Here is a 27,027-nt window from a genome sequence, read left to right as displayed (position 1 = left end):
AGCAGTTTATCTTTGGCTAGGTATTTCTCCTGTAATTGCCTTACCAGAAATATAGCATCAGTAGTGCTTCTACTCGTCAAAAAGTCAAACTGCATCTCATCTAGACTAACTCTCTCCCTGATTAGTTGGGCTATGACTCTCTCCGCAACTTTCAACACCTGATCTGACAATTTGATACCTCTGTAATTATTTCTATCTAAGACATCACCTTTACCTTTGTAAAGGTGATGCCTTTGTTGACAATGGTGCTGCTATATCAGTTATTGGGTATGACTCCGTCACGAACCATCTGATTTATAATACAGGTGACTAGACCATAATCCACACTGCCAGATATTTTAAGCATTTCAGCAGTGATTCCTGATGGGCTGGGGGCTTTCCCTGTCTTCATATCTTTAATTGCTTTATCTACTAGGGTACTGTCAGTTTAGATACCTGGTCCCTCAGTCGGGTCAACATTTGGCAGACTCTCCTCCTCCCATTCATTCTCCATGTTCAGTCTTTCATAATGGCATCTCTAAGCCTCTTTCTTTGCAGACTCATTAAAAGCAAGTGCACTATCATCCATGCAGACATATTTCTCTCCTATGACATCAGAATTTTCTCTCACACTGTCCAAAATACCTGTTCTTTAGTCCTCACGGCACTAAACATAGGCAAACTTTTTCTTTTCTGCTTCTCCCTTGGCTAGATATACTTGTCTCCTAGCTTCCCTTCTGGCTATCTGATACAGTTCCCTGCTCCCCCACTCTTCCAGGCCTGTTTCTTTGCTCTAATGGCCCTGTCTACGGTACTGTTCCACCACCACATTACCCTGGGTCTGGAAGGGGTTTTGCACCAGCCACAGATTTGGTCTGTGGCATTCAGCAAGCTATCCCGCAGGAATTCCCAGTTGCCTTCTATGTCACAAGTTTGTAGCTGCTCCTCCCTCTCATCATATTTCTCAATTAGGATGTCCCTAAATCTCTGACCATATGACAGATCCTTCTTTTCCAGATTGGTCTGCTTCTTGGCATCATAGTTTCCTGAAGTTGGTGTTGCAGATTAAAAGGATATTTGCATCACAGAACTCCAGTAGCCTTGATCCCTCTTTGTTTCAGGAACCAATTCCATGACCCCCATGGTAGATACTGGGTTGCCGTCCGACATGCTCATTGAAACCCCAGCCACAAAGATGAGATTGTCACTTGTCTTGGAGGTAGCCTGCAGAATATCATAAAAGTGGTCCTTCTATTCATTTGGTAGGCCCACTTGTTGGGTGTAGGCAGATGTAATTGTAGCTATACTATTCTGCAAGACTAGCCTGAGCTTAAGTACTCTATCACATACTCTAAATACCTCTATGACCATATCCACCTATTTCTCAGCTAGGAGTATGCCCACACCACCTACTCTGTCGCTATTACCTTCCCAGAAGATTTTATACCTTTGTGTCTTGCTTGTGAGGAACCTGGTTGAAGCTCCTCTCCACCTAACCTCTTGGATGCAACATACATTTACAGTGCCAACTCTGAAAACTGTGAAAGGAATGTGGGAGAGAACATGGGAAGGAGAGCACCTGAAACATACATGTGTGTGTGTAATATATATATATATGTATGTATATGTTGTAATCTTTTAGTGTCTTGGATTGTTATTTTGCTTTTTGATATTGTCATTTTTCTCCCACCTGTCATGACTTCACAACTGTGGCCAATCTAGTAACATACTTTTTACCTGGTAACCTTCCTCTCTTACTCTTCCTTATTTCTGGAATACTCCTGAAACCTATTTGTTCAGTGCAAGCTTACACATTTAAATTTTTTTTTCTACAAAGAAAAGCTTTTTTTAAAGACATCAGTGCATGTCTTACCACAATATACAAACTTATCCAAATTTATAAGTGCAGACTATGGTTCAAGAAGTTCACTTTGCAATTGTGTGATTCTGGTCTCAATTTTATTGTACAGCACATTAGATTAGTGTTTTCTACGATAACTTATAACCAATACCTTGTGAGAGGAATCTGATAGATGGAAGCAAGATAACTAGTACTAGTTGTAAACACGAAGGTTTATTTACAACATCAAATAAACAACTTCACTCTGTCCTTAAATAATGAATTATAAAATTTGAAGTTGACAGTTAATTTTCATTTTTTACAGAGTTGGCCAATCTCTGGCAACCAAAGTCTCAATATGTTCTGCGTTTCCGTTTTCGTTTTGGTTTATGTTTGGTTTTTAATAAGCATTTTGGACAGAACCATTGGTCTTGTTCTGGAGGCGCTTCTTTTATATTTACACAGGGCCTGAAAAATATTTTTAAAATTTATAAATTTTAGTACTTGCAAAATTTACCATTTGAGTTGCTACATCCAAGTTCAGATCAACATATTGCCATTGTATACATATATCAGTGACAAGCAAATTTCAGTTCAGGTTGCAATATTTATAGTTAATAATATCCAAACAACAATGTATATATATATATTTAAATTTAAAATGAGGGTGAGAAATTAGATATTAATTTAATTAACATCGATTTCACACCAGTGGTCTAGCATATAAAAAATAGTGGTTTCCCTCTAATATGTATATATATATATATAACATAAGTTTGATCCCAGTCTGAGATCATATATACATATCTTGGGAAAAAACACCCGGATATGTGTACAGAGTCTTAGGTAAAAAAAAAAAAAAAAAGCAACTTGATGATGACCAAAGATCAAATAGACTGAAATTTATTGTAGCTGTAAACTACATAAATGGTCTAGAAAATTATAATCTAAGTAAAATTAGTAATAATGCAATATTTTTACCAAGACAATTACAGTTTAACACCTTTATCTTTAATAGCACTTGTAATCATGTAAATATTGTATGTTTACCTGGTTACATTTACAAGTGTTATTAAAGATAAGAGTGTTTAATTGTGAGATAGTCTAAGAAAAAATATTCATGAAACTAGTTATCAAGATCATATGAGAGTGTATCTGTTACCAAATGGTAAAAAGATGTAAAAAAAAAAATGTAGTTAGGGAGGCCACAGCAATCCTGATAAACCTCTATAGTAAGTACAATTTTTGATCCAGTATGGTACTACAGTACATTAGAAAGCTCTCAGCTGTATTAAAATGAAAAGCTAGGTTGGTTTAGTTCAGAACTAATTTAGCCAATATACCAATTAGTTACTCCTGTTTTTCCATATTAACTGACATAGAATTTTTGCTTTTCAATTTTGATTTTATGCTTGTTGCAAATATTTTCAGTGCTTGATGCCTTTTTCATTGCTAACTACTCAGTACTGGAGTAAGAGTAAAACTGTTAAGAGGCAAAGAAATTAGGGTAAACATCGTTCCCAAAAAGCACAACTAAACAGCTATAAGTAGTGCTTCACCTTAAGATTACAAAATCAATTTCATGTAGTCAATAATAGACCATCTCCAGCAATTAATCGTTAGAGGATTATTCAAATAAATAATGTTGATGTCTCAAGATCTTGTCTAAAGTATTTATCAACAAGTATTGTTACTAACTGAGAAACTATTAAGTTTCAAGAGAAGATACATGACTGCATCAACCCTAATTAAGAATTACTGAACTTGTTATTGGATGTTTCTAAAGTAGAATGGCAGGACCAAATCCATTACAGTATTTAGTTTTTACTTCCTCTTGCTTTTAGTAATGTGTTGTAGTCAATACAATTGACTTGACTTTCTTTCAACAATATATTCTGTGCCTGAATAAGAATCATTAGTCGTATGATGCATACATACATACCCAGCTGAGATACTTTATGATTTCAGTGCCTATTTTTATTACCTGTCAAAGTTGACAGTTTAAGTACTAGTAACTTATTAATGTTGATTTAGTTAACTATAATGAGATTTTTTTTTCTTTTGGAGCTCATGGAGATATAGCAATGGTAGGCAGATATATAGTTGAGTATTTGAAGATTTTAAGCTCAAATCCTATCTTAAACATTATGTCATATTTGTAAGCCAAGAGAAAGATTACATATTGAATATTTGATAAGTATCAATCTCAATGCACAAGATTTGCTTTTAGCCATGACTAGCTATTCTCAACTGTTATTCACATTTAAATATCTGTGTGTGTGGGTCTTTATCAAGAGATGAAAAGGAAGTCAAGCCTCGCAGGATTTGATGTCAGAATACAGAGGGAGGAATGTAAACACAATAGGCATTATTTAATAAACTAGAAGAGATATAACTAAGACACTTACCAATGATACCACTCATCACAATCGTCACATCCAATCATTGGACTGCCATCATCTGGTAATGCACAACCTGGACAAATCCAAACCTTTTGTCCATTTTCATCCTAAAAGAACAATTGTTTTGGTTAAACAAAAATTTGGTTAAACAAAAATATGATCAAAAAAAAAAAAACTATTACATATGACAAAACCTACTATACTAAATTTTTACTCTAATTTATAAATACAAATCTTATATTAGGTAACTTCATATGATTGATCAACCTATTGTAAGAACTGTAACAGCATATAATGATCAAAATAATTAATTGCAAACTTCAGTTGAGTACCAATGCAAGTTTCTCTAGAACCAAGGGAGGGCTTGAATGGCAAGCTAACAAAATACCTGTAAAATATTCAATAATCATGCTCCTTGCAGTATTTAGTTATACACCCACACCAAGAGCTTACTTAAAGCAAAATAAATTGGATCACCCAGAATTAAGTTTGTTGGCACAGTACAGCTCCTATGATGGATACCAACCATTGTTCCTAGAATCAATATTCCAATAGATTATCAATTCTACCAACTGTACCCTCACAATAAGATTAGTCAACTTGATTACTAGAAAGTAAATGATTCAAAAAGAAGTTTGTGTTTTCTTACAAAACTTAAAAGTTGAGGCGTTGTATGCAATGTCAGTTTTAATACCCATTTCTTCATTGTTGTTAGGTAGAACTGAAATGCTTTCACTAGATTTGATTAACATTAATACTTAACATAAAATCTTAAGTTGGATCTTTCACTGTAAGAGATTCAAGATACTGCAATTTTATATAGGAATTTTTAAAGCTTACTCAAGACCAACAAACATCAAATTTTACTCTCCTTTCTCTTGAAATCTCAACATAAAATAACAACATCATCATTTTCCATGTTGGCATAGATTAGACAGTTGTACAGGAAGTGATAAGTCAGAAGATTGCATCAAGTTCTCTCTGCTTTGGCATGATTTCTACAGCTGGAGACCCTTATTGATGCCAGCCATTTTACAGAATGTACTGGTTGCTTTTACATGGCACTAGCAGAACTGGCAGGACAAGACCCCTCAAATGAGGAGGACAGAAAAAGATATCTTGTATTATAAATTATTGAATTCTAACAATAAAAAAATAAAGCAAGAGACAAGGGGATCATAAACCAAATTTGTTTTCATTTCAGATCAGAATAATTTACTTTGTCCCAGTTCATCTATCTGTTAGAAATAGAATTAGGTATCAGATTAATTTGGCTAAACCACAAATCAGATTTTTTTCAATCATCTTAGTTTTGTCACTGGATTTGGACCTAAGTTCTGTATGTGACAGCTTGTGTTTTTTTTTTTTTAAATAGTCAAAGAGGGAAGGGCAGTGCCTATGATACTTTATTTTACCAAGGCTTTGAAACTAGCAAGAGAAAGGGAGGAAGTTATCCTCAGACCAAGGATCTGGCTAGAATTTTGCAAGTGCCAAGTAGTAGTGTTCAATCTGGTGATGGATTAAGTTCATCGCCCAACAACTCAGAATGCAAAGAATCAAAACAAATATCACAAGTCATCTTGTCTGACATTTTCACAATTCCACCAATTCACAGCCCCGGACTTGTACTTTATTTTATTAATTCTAAAAGTATGAAAGGCTAAGTTAATGTTAGTAGGATTTGAACTCAGAATGTAAAGAGCTGAAACAAATACTGAAAACTATTTTATTTGACACTAAAAAAAAATCTGACAATTCACAGTTTTTAACAAACTATTCTACATTAAACTCAAATTACATAGAATATTCATTAATGAGGTATTCTCATCAAAATAGAATGTAGATTTCTTACATTATAATACTTTAATCTCTTACAACAGATACAAGCATGGCTATATGGTTATGATGTTTGCTTCATAACTAAGTGGTTTCAGATTGAATCCCATTAATAACACCATGGGCAAATATTTTCTCCTAAAGCTCTAGGCAGTCATGCCTTGTGAGTGAATTTGGTAGATGAAAATTGTAGGGAGCATGCTGTGTGTGTGCACACAAATGTGCATGAATGCTGACATCCCCACAGTATCACTTGATATGATATTTATATACCTTACTGACATTATGACCAATCACACTACTTTCAAAGAGGTGTGAAATAAAAATAATCCCTTACTTGAAAAACAAAGAGGACACTTTGCCATGAAATTCCTGCCACAGATATATCCTGATCTAATCCATTCTAGCATGGGAGAATGGCAGTTAAACAAACAATAAAATATAAGCTACTCTTAGCCTCAATACCAAAACAAAATACAGAGCTAAAAATAGTCTTAAATGTACATAAAGTTACACTTACAAAGAATGTTCCCACTGTCTCTGCAAAAACTGAACGTTGAACAGTTCTTTTCCCAAGTAGAACAGAATTTTCTGAAGGTTCCATAACCATTGTTGACCCCTTTGCATCTAATGGCAGCATAAAAGGTCCATGATCAAGTGTAGAAGCACCAGCAATCTGCACACTGGTCGTCATTTGACCAGTATTAAAGGCTGGATTTTCTGCTTTTAAGAACTGCTCTTGTGTTAAAGGTGAAGGTAGTAGTGGAGGTGTCAACAGATTTTCAGGTTGCGCTCGGATGGAATCTGTTAGATTTTCTTTAAAAGATGTAATAGCTGACATGCCAGTTTTTGAATTTTGGGGGTTCTTAGAAGCTGATCTTGATGGTCTTCCAGTTTTCCCACCTCTGCCTGTATGAGATTTTTGAGTCACTTTAGGAGTGGGCTGAACTTTAGGTACAGGTGGAGTGTGAAGTTTAGAGATAGGTGTTGGGACAGGAATGGAACTTGGTCGAGACATGTTAGCAATAGGAGTGGAGACGGATGGTAGTAGAGGATTAAATGGGTGTGTAAGTGGGTGTGCGATTGGTAATGAGGATAGATGAGATTTGTGTGAAGGAGATGATGGATAAGGAATAGTTGGTGGTGGTGATGAAGGAACCTCTACTTTTGGGGGTCGTCCCAGTCTATTTGGAGGTCTGTTGATTTTCATAATTGGTTTTTCTTTTGTTAGAATTGCTTTTTCAGGTTTCATGATAGGCATCTTTGCTGTAGGAGTTACCCTTGTCACAGGTGTTCTTGAAGCAACAGCAATATCAGCAGCAGTAACAGGCACTTTTGTCATAGGTGCCTTCTCTACTTTTGATGGAGTCTTTGTTTTGCTGGCCACTCTTTCTGACTTGACTTTAGCAGGGAGTTTCTCAGTTTTTGTCATGACAGGTTTATTGGCCTTGCTGCCCTTAGTTCCTTTACCTCTCCCAGCTTTAGCAGTGGTCCTTGGGGAAATATTGCTCACCTTTGTAAAACTCATTTCTTCTTTGAAAAGAGCTCCACCTGCTATGTTCATTGCTGTCTTATCAAGACTTGTTGGCATCATTACCCTATCAGCTGCTCTCATCATTGGTTTAACTGGAACTTGCTTCTCTGGTTTCATTATAGGAGGATGCATTTCTCCTACATTGGGGTACATCATTTGTTTTGATCCACTTAGTAGCTTATCTTGTTCAGGAAATTCAGATGGCATCATTGGTGGTGAAAAAGATTCCCGTTTGTTAAGAGGATATGCTGCCATTTTTGGACCTTTCTTAACCACTTTCTTGTCAGCCTTTTTCACTGCAGGTTTCTTAACAACAGCTTTCTTTTTAGGAGCAGGTTTAGTTTTAGGTGTTGGCTTCTCTGGTTTGGGGTTCTTTTCTGCTTTTGCCGGATGAGCTATTGGAGGAGACAGAACTGCTGGTGGAGTTGTAACTGTTGGTGGCATTGGAGTTCTGATAACCCTGAAATTATATAAAATAATCATTAACAATAAATAAGTAACTGAAAGAGTTCTTTAAAAAATAATAAAATATAAATTTTTCAACTGCAGACGTGGTGAAATCCTTAACATAAATTATAACTGCTCTTTCATAAAAATGAAAACTTCATCACCACAACTAGAAATTATCCAATATCTGTCAAACCAAAGAGGAACATCTCTATGATGACTTGACCTGCTATAAATAACATCTAAATTTTTCTCCAATCAAAACCAAGCTTCTTCAAAGGAGAAGGGCATATCTAATGATGTGCTCTTTATTGTTGCTGTTGTTGATGATGATGATGATGTCTGTTGGTGAATTAAAATGATTTAATTTTAGTCATGTTCATTCATATTCAAATGACATTTGAAGAGTAAAAATACCCAACTAGCAACCATTTCTGTGTAAAATATCACATAAGTCTGGTAGTAATATAGGTGTGAGATGTAGTGGAGCTATCTGCTACATGATACCTTTTAAAGTTTCAGGAAAATAAAGTTTGTTGTTCTAGCTATGACCATACCATTTTTCTGTATTTTGTATATCAGGGACTATATTATCCAATGTGTCCTTCCTTTAAGTCATCAATTTAGCAATTTCATTGTAGCTCCTAGAGCTACAATGATGCTTTTATCTTATTTTTATGGCTTAGTTAAGAGGATGGGGGCAGTGTCCAAACTACGTGCAGACCTTCCTAGATGGGTGAGATTTGAGTAGTTTATGTTCAGTTTCAAAATTTTCTATGTCACTGTCCATAGGATATTATGTTAAAAGGGAATAATTCTAGAGGGTTGATGTTCTGAAAGTGACAGATTGCACATAGTGGTTATTGCAGAGTCTGAGAGAGGAGAGAAGTAAGAAACAGGTGGATATGCAGCTATTTAATTCAGAGAAGCAGAGGTTAATGGTATCATTACCATCACCATTTATCATTCATGCTGGCATAGGTAGGACAGTCTGATAGGAACTGATGTGTTCAAGGATTGCATTGAGCTCCAATGCATGGCTTTTATGGCTGGATGTCCTTCCTAATGCCAGCCACTTTACAGCATGGACTGGCTGCTTTTTATGTGTCACCCACATGGTCTAAGTTACCATGCAGTTTGCAGAACTACAAGACTTGGGGGTAAGTGGTGGGTCAGTTTCATGCTAGTGGACAAGGAGATTACTATGAGAGAGGTAGGGCAGAGCAGGTCACTGCAGAGGGATCTGCATGGCTATTCAACAAAAAAAAAAATGTGGGGAGGGAGGGGAGATTGAGCAAAGGAGTTACAAGACATAGATAATGGTGACAAGGTGCTCAGGTTGGCAAATAGAAAATACAGTATGTCTGTGGGCCAGAGATTGTAGTTCACACACATTTAAATCAATTCAAATAACTTTGGGATATATTTGACTTGCACAAAGGTTGTTTTCACTGTCATTTGCTGCTGAGGACAACTCTTGTTAAAAAACACTAACATTCATTTCATGACCCCCTCTGATGGAGCAGGGATGCATTTCTTGCTTCTTGACTATCATCAGCATCATTTTCTCCAAGAATAACAATTGTGAAATAACAGTGCTATACTTTCTTACAGCAAATCAATATCAAAACATGAACTGGTTGTTCAGTTTTCATCAAACAAAAGTCTGCCAGTTGAACCATATCTCATTAAGACATCAGGATAAAAAAATTAATGGAGTATCTTCAGAATATAGACAAATGATAAACTAGGTTCACATAAGAGAGTGAAACATAATAAAAATCTACCGAGTGAATATATAAGTGTTTAAGTATGTACATAAGTGTATTAACATATTCACATATAAACTTATGCACATATTATTAACTGAGGAGCTGCAAGGACACATAGATCTAAAGTGACTGAAATCATTGAAGCTCCTTGTCTAATAAGAAAAAATAGAAATATTTTATTCTGTGAGTTCTATTCCTCCCAGTTATAAAAGTATATTATATATATATATGTATATAAGTTTAACAATTAAGGATAATCTCTTAATAAGGGATCTTAACAAGAAATTATCGGGTAGCTAGCGTGAAAACCTCATAAAAGAAAAGAATTCGAAAATAATTTTTTTCTTTTGAGCAAATTAATTATATCTATATTGTATAGAGGGCATTATTACACATAAATGCCTCACACTAGGAGGGACATTTTGGTAGTAATGACTTTGTCCCTCCTAGTGTGAGGCATTTATGTGTAATAATGCCCTCTATACAATATAGATATATATGTATATATATATATATATATTATATATATATATATATATATATATATATATAAATGTATACCTTGGTTCTAGAATAGGTACACAGTGTTCACATATAAGAAGTGATGATGGAAAAGCATAGGTATAAAACAATGATGATGAAAACATACACATTTATGTGTGTGTGTGTGTATGTGTGTATATATATATATATATATATATATATATATATATATATACACACACACACACACACACACACACACACACATATTGTGTGTGTATCCTCAATTTTAGAACAGATGCATCATATTCCCTGCATATCAAATAAGGTGACTAAAAAGTTGATGTCAGAAGGGCATCCAACCATAAACACTGCCTCAAAATACTCCATCAGTACAAATCTGCATGGAAAAGTAGCATAAATCAGTGATAAGCAACATACGCACACACACACACACACACAGACATACATATATACATAAACAAAATTCAATTGATACTAACAGCCTTGGAATTTCAGGTCTTGATAAAGATGGTGACTGAGGTGGCTCTCGTTTAGCGGCATTGCTAGGTGAACGTTCAGTAATAGAGAGAGAAACAGGTGGTGGAGCAGGTTTATTACTTCCTTCATCAGATGCTACTGCAACAGGTGTACTACTGCCAAGTTTGATGTTTAACTTGAGCCGTGGCACTGAAAGTGGTGTTGATATTTGACCATCCTGTGGAACAACAGTACACTACAAAAATAAAAAAAAATTAAAATTAACAGTGCATTAAACATCCAATGTTAAAAGAAGATCATTTATGATATGCAAAAGAATGAAAAATGCAGTGTAACATGTCAATAAGCAGGTCACAGTTCATGCAATGAACATTTTGATACAATACTACATATAATAAATGTTTAAGTGAAGTTAACACTTTGTTTTTTTGGTTATTTTTCCAATGATTAATATGTGTTTTCCACACTGCAATTGTTTTAGTTTCAACTCATGGTCTCAGATTAAAATCATTTGCCTCGCAAATACACCTCCAAAATTAAATTTTGCTTAAGACGAAAATCTGAAATTCTATGACTTTATTTTTTAGTATTATTTTCCTAAATACCAGAAAAACAGCTAATTTCTCAATGGTTTTCTTTGATTTGGTGAGAAATTAGGGTTAGGGTTTATTTAAATAAAATATTTGCCTGTTGGAATAAAATTTAGTAATCTTGTTTGCTATTTCATATACTAACATATACTCATTTCTGAGGAAAAAAAAGTTTATGTTGAATATAATCCTACAGGTTCAGAAGTTCACTTCACAATATAGTGGTTCTGGGTTCGATCCCTGTTTGACACTTTGATCATGTAGCTTGTACTGTAGCCTTGGGTTGATCAATGCCTTGTGAGTGGAAATTGGTGTCCAGAAACTGTATAAAAGCCCATCGCATACGTGTGTATGCATGTGCGTGTGCATGTCTGTATCCATATCTCTATCCTTATTTTGATCTGTTTTTATATTTACTGGTGTCAAGTGAAAATTGTAATTTAGTAGTTCAATAAATAGAGATTGATAAAAAAAGTATCAAACTAAAACAAATACTAAGGTTGATATAATTGAATACATCCTTGAAGACAATACCTCAACAGAGACACAGTCCAATTGAACTATGCGAATGAAATAGTTACACTTCCTACAAAAACTCCTAAAAGGGAAGCCAAATGATTTATGTCTGAAATCTTAAATGACATGTGTCATAATAAATTGGCAAAGTATCTTCAAAAAGTGTCAATCAAAAGCTTTACTTAATTAGTTAACTTCCTTTAAATAATTTCAGTCCATGCAGAGCTAACAGGGACTATATATCATATGAGTAATGGATGGTCAAAACAACTCAGATGATGTAATTGAGAAATAGATCAAACAAAGTGAGTTTAATCTGATATAATACCAAATGTTTAAAAGTTAATTAAACGATGGGCTGGAATAGAGAAAGTGACTGCATAGTTAGGAAGTGTAGAAAATATTGTGAATAAGTAAAAATTAGCTGAGAAGCTTATCTAAAAGATTTCTTCTTTCTTGTTTCAAGCCTATAGGTGCATTATGCCAGAGCTTATTTCTGTTTCAGAAGTGTTCAAGCAACATAGAATACAAGAGTTGACACTAAATGGGATGTCAATCTATATCAAGATTAACCTCCAGTTGCCATCGGTCCTGGTGCATATTTTCAGCTGGAAAGACTAGAACAATAAGAAGTGAACAATGTGACACCTGGTTCCAGTTGAACTTATGACCTAAAAATCATGAGCACAATATCTTAACTGCTAGTCCATGTGCATTCATTTATGAACAATTTAATACTCGAAAATTACTAAGTTGTTAATCTTTGTTTCTACAATGGAAGGGATTAAAAAAAAAATTCAAGAAGAGTTATGCAGAAAATAAACTAGAATATCAATTTTAAATTTTGGCACAAGGTCAGCAATTTTGGGAAAGGGAGTAAGTTGGTTACAGTGACCTCAATGGTACTTACTTTTTTGATACTGGAAGGATGAAAAGCAAAGTCGACCTCAGTGGAATTTTGAACTCAGAACATAGGGATGGACAAAATACCACTAAGCATTTTGCCTGGTAAGCTAACAATTCAGCCGGCTGCCTTAATAAGCTAGAATATTAATACTAACAAGGACCCTCCTTTAATAGGTCACTTTTTACAATAAGTAGACTACTGTAAAGCCATTTGAAAGAATTACTGCTTGGAATGAAGTCATTTAATAAAACTGAATAAAATTACATCACTTACCTGATAATTATCCTCTTTGATTCGTTCTTTATCCTTTTGCTTTTTCTCTTCTCTTTCTTTTGTTTTCTTCTTTTTCTCCTTGTCTTTCTTTTTGTCTTTCTTTTCCTTCTTGTGTTCTTTTATCTAGAAAATAAGCACTAAAGTTAGAGGTGACAAATTACCATCAGAGGTAGGCTAATGACTTCAGTAACACAAAAAGTACAGACAAGAATACTCAGCAGACTACAAGGTTACTGGTAGAAAGAGTATGGCATTTTGGATATTGGCAGAATAATTACTCTGAAATTAGTGAAATAACCTTTTGGTCTGCAACAATAACTTCAGGAAGCCGTGATGCAAATAACCTTCTGATCTACAACACCAACTTCAGGAAGCCAGCCAGCCACCTGATAACCTATCAATCAGGTGACTCTGCTAACCAGATCAATTTCATTTTCACCAAACAGCGGGATGCATGGTTGCTCTTAGATACAAAGACCCTCCCTAATGAAGAATGTACCTCCCCATAGCATAGACACAGCATAACTCAAGCTAAAATTCAGAACCACTTCCAATGTACAGTTGAGTAAAAGTAGAGATCTTTAATTTAGTTTAGAAAAATATATTTTCAAATATCAAAAACCACAACAATCCTACACTTAATAACAGAAAAAATGGATGTAAAACATAGCCAATATTCAATGGTGTCATATAGATATTGGTTGGATAAACTGAAGGAGTCTCTATGTGATTACTCAACCTGCTAAAACAACAGTCAAAATCCTCCTAAAATCTTAAAAGTGGAATAATGTGGACCTAGATGAACTGTGCCTGAAAACAAAATAGATGAGATTGTCATATTGAAATGTTTTTTATCATAAGACTCTTGGATCAGATCTGTCTTGGAGCTCACCAACAAGTAATAAATCTCAAGCCTACAAGGGTACTTCCACATAGTCACTTAACCTACTAAACAAAGTAATATATATCACTGTTTCATGGATCTAATCAAGCAAAGCTAACCAGAGTGACTTAGCAACAACTAATATTCTATTCTTGGAATCTTATAATAATTCTGCTTGCTCCTCTGTTATGCAGCCCATCCATAACACTTCCGTGTGATTAGTTGAAGGGGAGGGGAGGCAGTGGTGAGTGTAATGTGTAATTTTTATTTTTGAACTGTTTTTCTCCTCTGTTTACTTAGCCGCCTGTAATGCTTTCATGTAGTTAGTTGACATGAAAGGCGAAAAGCGAAAAAAAGGGAGAGAGAAAAAGAGGGTAAGGCAAAGAGGGAGAGTGCTGTGTATTAAGTCTATAAAATTGTGCATAAAATATATAAAGTGTACATATAAAGTGCATTAAGTAATCATATTCCAATTTCTCTCACTTTTCAATGATTAGCAGGTGAGCAACTATCTTTTGATACAGACACAACACAGGCTACACTTTCAGATTTTTGGATAAAATTTTCAGAAATAACCCAGTAAGTTTACCATTAATTCCATGAAACATTCACAGGTACTGCTAGTTGTTATTATACTTATTACAGTACGACATTTAATTTGAAAAGCAGAATTTATATTCAGTAATATCTCTAAATGCAGATTCCCTTGGGCATATCATTCAATAATCATTTAATGAAATTGACTTCCCATCCACAGCAGTAGATTTAGTGTCAGGTTAAACAGAGAAAGGGAAATTGTAGACTAAATAGAGGAATAAAGTGTTCAAATTTGTAAAAATAATTCAATAAAAATCTTGTAAAAATTAGCCACAAGAATTATGAGATTCATGGTACACTAGTCAGTCTTTTGTTGTTACTGACAATGTGTTGTGCTAATAGTGAAGAGACTTATGATCACACACAGTTGATAAACATAACAGAACCAGAGTAGAATGACATGACACTGTAATTACCAGTAGCATTGCAAAATTAACCAGTGTTAGCTTGGAATGGTGAGCTTTACTTATCTTATGAAAAAGTTAACTGCAATAGACTGGCATCTTATGCAGGGAATGATTTGTCTCATATTTTCTTAAAATTACATAGAAAACAGAGTTAAGTCTCAGTTTGAACTGTAAAAGAATCAATTTTCTGTTTTCTGAATTAGAATAATCTTTTTTGGCTTTTTAATTTTATTCATTGTCTTCTAATCTGACTTACCTTTGATTTCAGCTTCGATTTTATTTTCCCTTTGCCACCTTTCTTGAGCCCAATTTTCATTTTAAGCTGTGAAAGGTCAGTATCTTGCATTGACATATTACTGGAATCTGTAGGCATAAATGGAGTTGAAGGAAGCATTCCCATGGCTGCATTTGCTGCACTTGTTGCAGCTGTTGAAAGCAGAGTGAGTGAATCCATAACTATAGGTGACATCTGCTTAGGAGAAGGTGATACACTAAGGGAAGAGGTACCTTGAGTTGGTGATGAACAGCAACGTGACATAGGTGGACTGCCATCAAAATCATAGATTTTCCAAGCTTCTGAAGCATATCTATCAGGACAAGCAAGTGGAGTCCTGTCAGGACCAGGTGAGTTCTGGTGTTGGACATTTTGTTGCAGTTTCTCCTTGAGTTTATCAGGCACTTCAGCATTTTCTTTGTCATTTAGTTCATCAACAGTTTTTGCTTTCAATTTCTTTACTTTTTCCTTTGTCACATTTTTCTTCTTCTTTTGTGGCTTTTTGTCACCTTTCTTAATTGGTTCTAGGCTTTCAGATTTAACACAAGGTTTAGAAACAGCAGTTGAATTAAGAGCCGCTGAAGATGCTGTGGCTGCTGCAGCTGCAGACACAACAGCAGCAGTCGCAGCAGCAACCAATGCATCTGCGTCTGTCTTGGGTATTGCATCAAGCTCCCTCTGTTTTCTCTCTCGGGTGGCTGCAGCACTATAGTTGCGCACCACTGTGTTGATGCAAGCATCAATACTTTCTGATGTACTTCTTTTGACTGGTTCCTTCTTTTTCTTTTGTGCTGCTGTTTTCTTTTCTTTAGGCCCAGTGCTTGTTGTACCAGCTTTACCTTTGTCCTGAGCTGCTTGTTCTCCTTTCTTACCACCACCTTGAATACTATCATACTTGGCAGATTTTCCCCACTTTGAATCACCTTTTTCTTTGGGTTTTGGATCTGACTCGGCAATAATAAGACGTGGCTCTGGTGATTCATCTGTTGAACTATCATCATCTTGAAGTGAATGTAAGCTCTTAGACATTGCCATTGCATTGGCAGGCATTAATAAATTACTTGGTACTTTAACAGGAGTACCACCAGCCTTAATAGAAGGGGATGAAGAATAAGGAAGCTTCTTATCACCTTTTGTTGTCTTACTCTTTTCTGCTTTTGGATGAAGCAAAAGCTCTTTCAAGCAACTTCCTGGACTTCCAGGAGGTGGCCCATCAGTTTTAGATGAGTTTTTATTAGATACATTCTTTGCTGAGCTTTTATTAGATGCATTCTTCACAGAGTTTTTATTTATTACTTTTCCTTTTAATGATTTGGCTGCTACCGCAGTTCTGTTAGCTGATTTCTTTGTTATTTTAGTGATTTTTCCTTTAGCAATTGAATTTTTTTTCACTGCTTTATTTGGAGGAAGATTAGAACTATTTTTACTGATAGATTTCACAGGTGTTTTTGTAGGATTGACTTTTCCCGGATCCTTTTGATTACTGTTGGTCTTTTTCACTGTGATGTTTTCTTTATCTTCTAATTTTGAACCATCACCTGTCACTCCAGCCACAATTTTCTTTGGAATTTCTTTAACAACAGGTTCTTTCTTTTTCTCAACAGGTGTAAAAATCTGTGGAAGAGAAGCATCAGGAAGCTTTCCTTCATTCTTCATAGGGGATAATAAACCAGAAGGCAACATCTTCACACCAGTCATTTCATACTGCGAATGTCCAGCTTCTTCAGGCAAATTATTATTGGTCAACCTATAAAGAAAAAATAATTTCAAATATATTCTCAACTCCACTGGTAAGTAAATGCATTCAGAATCTTTACTCAATGAAAAATATTTATACTACTTTAAAACACACACATACATCATCATAATCATTTGGTATCTGTTTTCCATGCTGGCATGGGTTAGATGGTTAGACTGGAACTGGTAAGCCAGAGAGCTGCACCAAGTTCTACTCTGGTCTGGTATGGTTTCTATGGCTGGATGCCCTTCCTAATATGAACCGCTCCAAGAATGTAAGGGGTGTTTTTCTCATGCCAGTTACATGACATTGGTATTGGCCACAACTACAATTTCACTTGGCTTGACAAGTCTTCTTAAGCATGGCATATTGCCAAAGGTTTTGGTCACTTGTCATTACCTCTGTGAGCTCAATGTTCAAAGATCATGCTTCACCACTTTGTTCCATGTTTACCTGGGTCTACTTCTTCCACAGGTTCCTTCCACAATTACAGACTGACACTTCTCTACACAGCTGTCCTCGTTCATATGTATCACATGGCCATACCAGCACAGTTGTCTTTCTTGCACACCACATCTGATGCCTCTTATGCCCAGTTTTTCTCTCAAAACGCTTACATTCTGTTATACATGCACACTGACATTGCACATCCAGCAAATCATGTTTGCTTTATTTCTTCCAAGTCTACGCATGTCCTCAGCAGTCACAGCCATGTAGCATGGTTGTTCACACACAGGTATCATACAATCTTCCTTCTACTCTGAAGGAGAGGCTCTTAGTTACCAACAGAGGCAGGAACTCTCTGAACTTTGCCCAGCCTATTCTTATTCTAGCAGCTAGTCTCGGAGTATTGATCTCCACTGCTGACTTGGTCACCTAGATAACAGAAGCTATCAACTACTTCTAGGTATCCCATCTGGTATTTGATGGAGTTTATTTTCTGTATATTTCCAGTGTTAATTGTACCTGTGCATCTGTTATTTTCCTTGTTAACCTTCCTCTGATATTGCTGCACCTCTTATGTGTCCATCTTATAGAATTTCTACCTATGCCTTTTCTGCATATTGAGAAGGAATTTGTGATTTGTCTGCTTTCCCACTCACTAAAGGCTTTGGTTTTTTGCTAAATTAACTGCTAGACTTTGCTTCCACACCTGAAATTTCTTCTCTAGTTCTGGTAGTGATTCAGCATAGAGGAGCTCCCAAGAACAGCCTGACTTAAATTCCTTTGTCATTGCCTGGAGGACTATGATGGACAAGGCGGAGCTAAGGACTGACCCTTGGTGAACCCCTGCTTGTACTCTGAATTCATTGCTATATCCGTTGCCAACCTTCACCTTACTGATAGCATTCCTGTACATGGCTTGTACAGCTCTCATCTATCCCTACTTTCCACACTGACCATCAGATAAGGGAGCAGGAGACCTTGTTGAAGGTTTTCTCCATGTCAACAAAAGCCAAGTACAGGGGTTTATTTTGGGCTTGGTACTTCTCCTGTAACTTCCTTACTAGAAATATAGCATCAATGGTGCTTCTCCTTGGCACAAAACCAAATTGCATGTCATCTAGACTATACTCTCTTCCTAATTAGTTGGGCTATGACCCTCTCCATAACTTTCACTGCCTGATCCAACAATTTGATACCTCTGTAATTATTTTTGTCTAAGGCATCACCTTTACCTTTGTAGCTGCTACACCAGTCATGGGGTATAACTCCATTGTGAATAACTTGATTAACTATACAGGTGACTAGATCATAACTCACACTGCCAGATATTTTAAGCATCTCAACAGTGATTCCTGATGGACCAGGGGCTTTCCTGGTTTTCATATCCTTCATGGCTTTATCTACTATGCTACTGCTTATTCAAATTGTTGGTTCCTCTGTTGGATCCACAGTTGGCAGATTCTTCTTCTCCCATTGGCAGTTTTGAGTATGTTACACTACTAATCACTTTTGCCATATGTACAGCTGACACAAAGTGGCAATTTAAAAAAAAACTTGATACACAGATATTCTTGGATGAATGTAGGTGGAAATAATAGTCGTTTTTATGAAAACTAACATAAATTTCAGTAAACAATACCAAAAATGCTTATTCAATTGAGTTTAGAATTTAAAATGCCCCAAACATCTTAGTGAAAGAAATATTTGTAACTTTTCCTTACCTTTGTCTTTTATATACTTGTCCATCTGTTGGACTATTAAGGAGCCTTTTCTCACCAGTTCTTAAGTTTGGACTTGTCTCAGAAAGGCTTTCACTAGTTTTTGCTTCTTGAGAGTTGGGAAGCGATACTGGAGTTGTGTTTCCAGCCTGAGCTGCTGGAGTTTCTGATGGAGGAGGAGATACTTCCTCTTCAGCCTCAACTTCATCTGAAAGATAGAAATGCTATTGTATCAAAAAATAGAAGTATTACATTAAATCAGATTGTTTATTTACTGTTGTAGATGCATTTATAATACATGAAGAACAAATATCTTTTTAAAATTATTTTAAAGCTAAACATCATTAGAAATAGAAATACATGTAGAAGCACCATCATATAAGACAGATGGATAATAACCATTCTATAGACAACCAATGCCAGCCTACCAAGACAGATGCAAAGTTGATGATGATGAAGGCAAGACTCTAATGCCATTGTGTTCTGCACTACCAATCCAACTACTACAAACAGCATATAGCGGAAATTCCCTTCAATTCTCAACAGGTCCATAGTTTTCTTTGCAATTTAAAATTGTGAATGGATAAAATTCCTGCTGCTACAAGAGGTGTATATCAAAGGAAACCTTGATTCCAAAACATACACATCACTTTCATTTGAACAAACAGTTTTACGTAAAAATCTGTCCGGTTATAAAAACATGAGGTCTAGTGGTTAGAGTACTGGGCCCACAATTATAAGGTTGTGGGTTCAACTCCTGCATGGTCAACAGCAGAAAAGGCATCAACTTATAAAGAAACACATGCCTTAACAATTTTCAATAATTCAAATTTTAAATCATTCCAAAAATGCTGGTATGTAAAACTGAATGTAAAACTTGTAAAAGAGATATTTAAAAAGAATCTAAATAAGAGAATAGCAAATAACTTTATAAAAAGTGTCTTACCTTCCATACCAGGAAACATATAAGGCAAGTAATGAGGAATATGTTCTTCTCGATGGTAAATCTCACGGCTCTTTGGGTTAGGAAATCCTAACTTGGTTTTTTTGGGCTTTGGAAACACCACTAATTCTTTCTCAAATGGAAAAGCATCAACATGTTTGATGTAGTCTTCTAATTCACTTATACTAATGTCCATCGTACGGAAGGCCAAACCTAAATCATTCAAATTCACTTTTGTGCGTCCATCTGAAATATTAATATTCAGAAATCCATCAATCAGTTCTTAATACACACGCCTGCCTGCCCGCGTGCGCATGCACATACACACAAATAGCTTCGCTATAATCATTGCTTTTCATGCTAGCATAGGTCAAAAAGAATTCACTGAAGAAGATTTTCTATGGCTGGATCCCCTTCCTGTTGCCAAGCTTCACCTGTTTCGAAGCAAGGTAATATTTTGCCATAACCAGAAGACTGGACGTGAACAACACTGCTTGTATGACAGTGGTGCTCCTTTACAACCATCAGACTATTTCAAGACAAAGAGATACAAACGCACACATATACATACATATATGCACACATATATATATAAAAGAAAAAAAGGAGTTTATAAAATCCTGGCAGATATAAACTAAGCACTCAGTATAAAAGAATAAGGTTAAATTTCCAAGAAGATACCAATAAATGTATGTAGAATGCAAATCCCACATAAATCCTCATGTATGACAGATTCAACAATATTTATGCAGAATATAAAAAAATTCAGAGTATTAACAACTATGAATAACATGTACAAAGAAAATCATATCTTTATTTTAGATCACACCTTAAGAATCCAACAATTGTTTCAATTGCACTAACATAATATATATATATAATATATATATATATATATATATATATATTCATACACATACATACATATATACATACATACATAATATTATTAAAATTCATAGTAATATGTATGAAAATTTATGTCAACACAACATTATCAAGGTAATTCAAATTGGTAAAACTCTAACTGAACATCAGAAAAAATTTTAGCTGTTGAAAACCACCAAAACAAATTTAACTTTAGACATTCATTCATTCAGCAACCAAGAACAAAGTCATTGAATAACTCATTTAGTTTATAAAAATAAGATATAAAAACTACCATACTAATTCCATATTTTTTTGACAATTTGAAATCTACATAAAAAAATATCTTAACATAGAAAATGAGTATATTTATCTACTAGAATTGATGATGTCACTGGATATCTAAAGAACAAAAACTGCAGACAAGAATTCTACGTTATGCTTAATAGATAACTAAAGAAAAAACTACAGAAAATAATTCTACATAATGAATGTCTATAACTAATGAATGTCTTAAGTTAAATTTGGTTTGTTTATTTTTGTTAGTGTTTTTTAACAGCTAAAATTTTTTCAGATCTTCAGTTAGAATTTCACCAATTTGGATTACCTTGATAATGTTGTATTGACATAGATTTTTTAAACATATTATTAATTCAAAGGTGGACATTAAACAATGATGATAATGATGATGTATATATATGTTAATGCAATTGAAGCAATTGTTAGATTCTTAAGGTGTGATTTAAAATAAAGATATGATTTTCTTCATACATATTATTGATTGTTATATATATAACTGAATATAATATATGTCATAATGATATTTATTCTCTGATTTGAAGTGACAATTTTTAAATATAAACAACTGACTGAACTCTGTAACTTGTTTATAAAAATATTATTTATGTAGTATATATATATATATACATACACACATTTGATGAGCTTCTTTCACTTTCTATCTAGCACATTCATTCACAAGGCTTTGGTTGGTTCAGGGTTATAGTAGAAAAGAATTACTCAAGATGCCATGCAGTGGGATTGAACCTGAAACCATGTTGTCAGGAAGCAAACACAGTCATGTCTGCATGTATACAGGATTTTCCCCCTCGTAGTTGACATTTTCAACCTCAGCCTTGTCAACACCTCACTAATAATTGTTTGCCTCAGTTTCATTATCATCAGGCTCACTAACAATGTCATCAACTTAAATATCATCATAGCAGGATAGGACAAATCTTTTTAATGAACACACACTAACATCAGTGATTACTCGTCACAGGGTTGTAAAATAATGTAAACATTAAGTTTTCTAAAGGATTACAAGATTTAAATAATAAAAATCGTTGCATCACTGTAAATATAAATAGATTTTGTACAGTAGATGTAAAACTACATATTATACAGCATACATATGCAACACAACAAAGGCAAAAATAAATAGCAGCAGTTTAACCTATTATTCATTATTTCCATCTCTTAACTCTTAACATATTTAAAAAATTTTCACAACAATCATCTTTGGTAATCAAAGTCAGGCTGGTGTCAATCAATATATTATATATTAATCAACATCAGGCTGGTTTTAATATTGAAGTCTTGAGCATCATCAATGAAGGAATGCCTATGAAGCTCTTAAATAGATAGACATAAGTGTTTGTATTACCCAGGATGTAAGTATACATATATAAAAACTACTATTTTGAATTGCATTATATCACAATATTACATATTAAATTGTTTTATCATAAAGTGTTTTAAATTTTATTAATTTTCATTTATTATAAAATTATGGCCCCAGTTTGAGTTGAAATTTGAATTTGAAAAAAGAAAGGATAGTCATGGTTGGAATACTTTCATTCTTAAAAAAATACATTTTAAATTGATAAATAATTTCTGATTCTTTGTTCAACTGAAATAGCACACATGTGCACAGAATAAAATGAATCGGATTAACTTTTAAGCTAGCTCCTTGGAGGGCTCTTCATTAGGCCTTGGGACCAACAATGACACTTCATGCATTGAGTACATATCAAATTTTATTAAACTTGAACAATATTTTTCAAGCAATGAATAATTTTCATCAAAACAATGATATAATTTGTCAACTTGGAACTTATTGCAAAGCCGCATGACAAACAACAGTACCACCACATCTGCCATACACACACCATTCAGACTTCTGATGCCATCATTATCAATACCTTTGACTTTGTCACCTTCCCCTCCACCACCACCATTACCACTGTCTTTCACATCGCTTACTCCCACTGTCAACCCTGAATGCCTCGGCTACCACCACCACCTCCGCCTCTATCACAACCACAGCTTATATTATTTCTATCACCCCATTACCATCAGTGTTCAGTATGTTTGTTCGGTATGTTATTTCAGTATGCAGGTTGAGTGTACAGTCCCTTTCTCTCTCACATACCCACTTGTTCTCATTATTACCCCCACTGCTACCATCAACACTACTACTTTTAATAAAACATCATCAACTCTCCCTAAATTTTTTGTCTCTCTTTCTCTCCCTCCCTTTTTCTTTCTGTCTTCGCCACCACCCTCACCATCTCTATGCCTACTATTACTCTCACCCCAGCATGAGCAATAGTAGAAATGTCATTGAATAGTGAGAGAAGGGGTCAAAGTGTGATACACTGACACACAGAAAGTAGTTTTCGCATTTATTACATTAGATATATATATATATATATATATTATACATACATATATCATCATCATTTTTTAACGTCTGCTTTCCATGCTGTCATGGGTTGGATGGTTTGACAGGAGCTGACCAGACACCAATTGTTTCTTATAGCATGGTTTCTATAGCTGGATGCCCTTCCTAATGCCAACCACTTTATAGAGTGTGCTAGGTGCTCTTTCCATGCCACTGGCACGAGTGCATTTAGGCAGCACCGGCACAAGTGCATTTTATGTTGTACCGGTACTAGCACCTGTAAAGGACAAGCCTGTATACATACATAAATGTATATCCTCATTGGTTTAATTCTCATTTTTTTATGCCTGCATGAGTCAAACAGAATTTTGTGGAGGTGGATTTTTTTACAACCACATGCTCTTCCTGTTGCCAACCCTTACCTGTCTCCTGGGAAGGTAACATTTCTCCTTAACCGGACATGTTTTTAGAAAAGTTTGGAAACAAAGGACACCGCTTGCATGATGGTGTCACTCATTTAGAAATACTGTATGATGTCAAGACAAGGAGAGAGTATCATGCACACATACACGCACACACACACACATCTACCAAATTGACTGGAAGGCTTTGGTAGACCCAAGGTTATAGTTAAAGACACTTGCCCAAGGTTCCACATAGTGGCACTGAACCTGAAACCCTGTGGTTCAGACTTCTAATAGTTACATTGTGCTTCAATCAATATTCTGCATTGTATGTCTGACTTTATAAGACTATTATCTCAAAAATATTTTTCTTAAGCAAAAATCTTTGGTTGACAGGGGCTTAGTTTTATTTTGATGTATTGAAATATTTGTTGTGACAAAATTACTTCAGCATCTTTTTAATAGCATAATGGCCAAGAATTGAAAAAAATATTGCTGGATAGAAAAATTCTTTGTATTGATGTTTATTATAATGGGGTTTCATATATAAATGTTGGTTCTTTGTCCCCCAGCTTCTGTTAAGCAGACTAATGAATAAAAGTATTCAAGCCCTGATCATTTCATCTTTGTTTAAAGCATATATGTCTAATACTATATTATCGTAAATCTTTGGAGTTTGGGCCTCACGGAGGCAATGACCAAGACCTCTGGCATTATGTCGTGCTTGAGAAGAAGACCCATCAAGCTGAGCAAAATTGCCGTCCTGGCAGATACTGGTGTCTTGCCAGTGGCACATAAAAGTACCCATTACACTCTCGGAGTGGTTGGTGTTAAGAAGGGCATCCAGCCAAAGAAAACCATGCCAAATCAGACAGGATCCTGGTGCAGCCTTCTAGCGTGCCAGCCCAGTCAAGCTGTTCAACCCATGCCAGCATGGACAACGGACATTAAATTATGTCCCTTTCGCATTTTAAGACCAGAAGATATGAGGTGAGGGAGATTTGGCTGCTGTTTCTAGCATGTGAAACAACTAAGTAGAAATTCCCTTATTTACTCATATTATAAATGTATGTCATATGTGAATTTTAGACAATCTTCTTTAAAAACCTATGAACACTTGCAGAGGTTTCTTGATCCAAATAATCTGTCACTTGTGTTCTGTTTACATGTTATGAGTGTATATTATATAAATGGAGAGCAGATCATAACTTAGAAACACAATTAATTGAAAAAAACATGCTTCATTTTGTTCTAGTTTCATACATTTGATATTTAATCACCATCAACTCAATAAATATTCAAAAAAATATTCCCCTAGAAAAAAAAACAACAAAAAATAAAAAGCTGGTTGTAATTAATAAAAACTTACACTGTTCAGCATACTGGTGAGTTAGTTTACTAACATCAAGAATATATCGCTCTGTCACATCAGTAAGAACTTCAAGTGGAGTGGAATTGGTAGAATGCCATCCTAGATGTTGGCAGATTTGGGCCACAACAACCCGTAGCATTTGTCGACAGTATTCCGTAGTCATCTAGAAGACAAAGAATTGGACAACAGAATGAGAAAAAGTTCAGAATAAACTTAAACTGATGAGAACATCTAAGTAGCAAAAACAAGGAAGATGGTCTCAAAAATAGCTGTACCTTATATATATATATATATATATATATATATATGGCCTGCTCGCTTAGCCAGCGGGGTGGCGTCATTCGAAGGCTAAAACAATGTGAAGCGCATTGTGACCAGCGATGTATAGCAACATCTGATAACGTGGTCGGTCACGGTGATATATATATATATATATATATATATATATATAAAATGCTCCATGTGTAGCCCCAATTCTGTGTTCCACATCCTTTTCTGAGGTGCACTTGATTGATAAAAAGCTACCAAAAGGGTAAAGACATCCTTCAGTTATGAATGACCATAGGATTGCACCTAGAAAGTTCCCCTCTGAGACACAAGACTGGGCAAGGTTGTTTACAGAAGACCAGCAGCTGCCCATGCATACCAGCCTCCTCTCTTCACACCAGCAATGTTATTCAAGAGAAAGACAAAGGCCAGTACAGCTTGGCACCATTGACATCGCAACACATTTCTACAGCTGAGTGAACTGGAGCAACATGAAATAAAGTGTTTTGCTCATGAACACAACACAGCTTAGTCAGGGAATCGAATTCACAACCTCATGATTGTGAGCTTGACACAAACCACAGAGGCATGTGCCTTCACTACCAATATATGTGTGGCTGTTGCCAGCCTCGCCTGGCCTCCGTGCCAGTGGCACGTAAAAAGCACACACTACACTCACAGAGTGATTGGCGTTAGGAAGGGCATCAAGCTGTAGAAACATTGCCAGATCAGACTGGGCCTGGTGCAGCCTTCTGGCTTCCCAGACCCCAGTTGAACCGTCCAACCCATGCTAGGATGGAAAGCGGACGCTAAACGATGATGATGATGATATATACACACACACAATATATATATATTATATATATATATATATATATATAATATATATATATATATATATATATATATATATATATATATATATATAATATATATATATATATATATATAGTGCTTACTGTTCCATTAAGGTAAGGTCAACAAAAAAAGTACTTCATCCAATGAGATAGAAATATCATTTAATGTATACTGTATTACAGTAAGAGCTACTAATAGTTCCTTGCCATTAAGACATGTGGTTAGGTAGGTTTTGTAATGTGCCTCTTGTCTTCAAGCAATCTTGAAGACACAAGTCATGTTATAAAAACTTGCCTAACCACGTGCCTTAATAGCAAAAAACTATTGGTAGTTTCTTATTCTAATATTATGTACATCGTCGTCATCATCACATCTGCCTTCCATGCTGGCATAGATTGGATAGTTTGACAGGACTGCACCGAGCTCCACTGTCTGTTTCGGCATGGTTCTTATATATTTCCTTTGCGGCAGCACACCTGTTTCTGT

At 35.2% G+C, this 27,027-nt stretch overlaps 1 protein-coding gene across 2 annotated transcripts in view; it reads right to left on the bottom strand.

Annotated features, from left to right (window-relative positions):
- Nucleotides 1–2,031: 2,031 nt before the first annotated feature.
- LOC115223477 (transcription initiation factor TFIID subunit 3) overlaps nt 2,032–27,027 on the bottom strand; it is a 35,426-nt gene continuing 10,430 nt past the window's right edge. For both annotated transcript variants that reach the window (XM_029794088.2, XM_029794079.2), the window contains exons 3-11: nt 25,414–25,579; nt 20,091–20,333; nt 19,148–19,352; nt 15,224–16,988; nt 13,081–13,203; nt 10,797–11,029; nt 6,578–8,051; nt 4,228–4,328; nt 2,032–2,287 (exon numbers count right to left, since the gene is read on the bottom strand). In XM_029794088.2, the coding sequence (XP_029649948.1) occupies nt 2,173–2,287; nt 4,228–4,328; nt 6,578–8,051; nt 10,797–11,029; nt 13,081–13,203; nt 15,224–16,988; nt 19,148–19,352; nt 20,091–20,333; nt 25,414–25,579 (4,425 nt within the window). In that variant the 3' untranslated portion in view covers nt 2,032–2,172. The remainder of the gene's footprint in view (nt 2,288–4,227; nt 4,329–6,577; nt 8,052–10,796; nt 11,030–13,080; nt 13,204–15,223; nt 16,989–19,147; nt 19,353–20,090; nt 20,334–25,413; nt 25,580–27,027) is intronic.

This window comes from Octopus sinensis, linkage group LG2, assembly GCF_006345805.1.
Source record: "Octopus sinensis linkage group LG2, ASM634580v1, whole genome shotgun sequence".
Taxonomy (NCBI): domain Eukaryota; kingdom Metazoa; phylum Mollusca; class Cephalopoda; order Octopoda; family Octopodidae; genus Octopus; species Octopus sinensis.
This window is presented reverse-complemented; position numbering and strand designations above follow the sequence as displayed.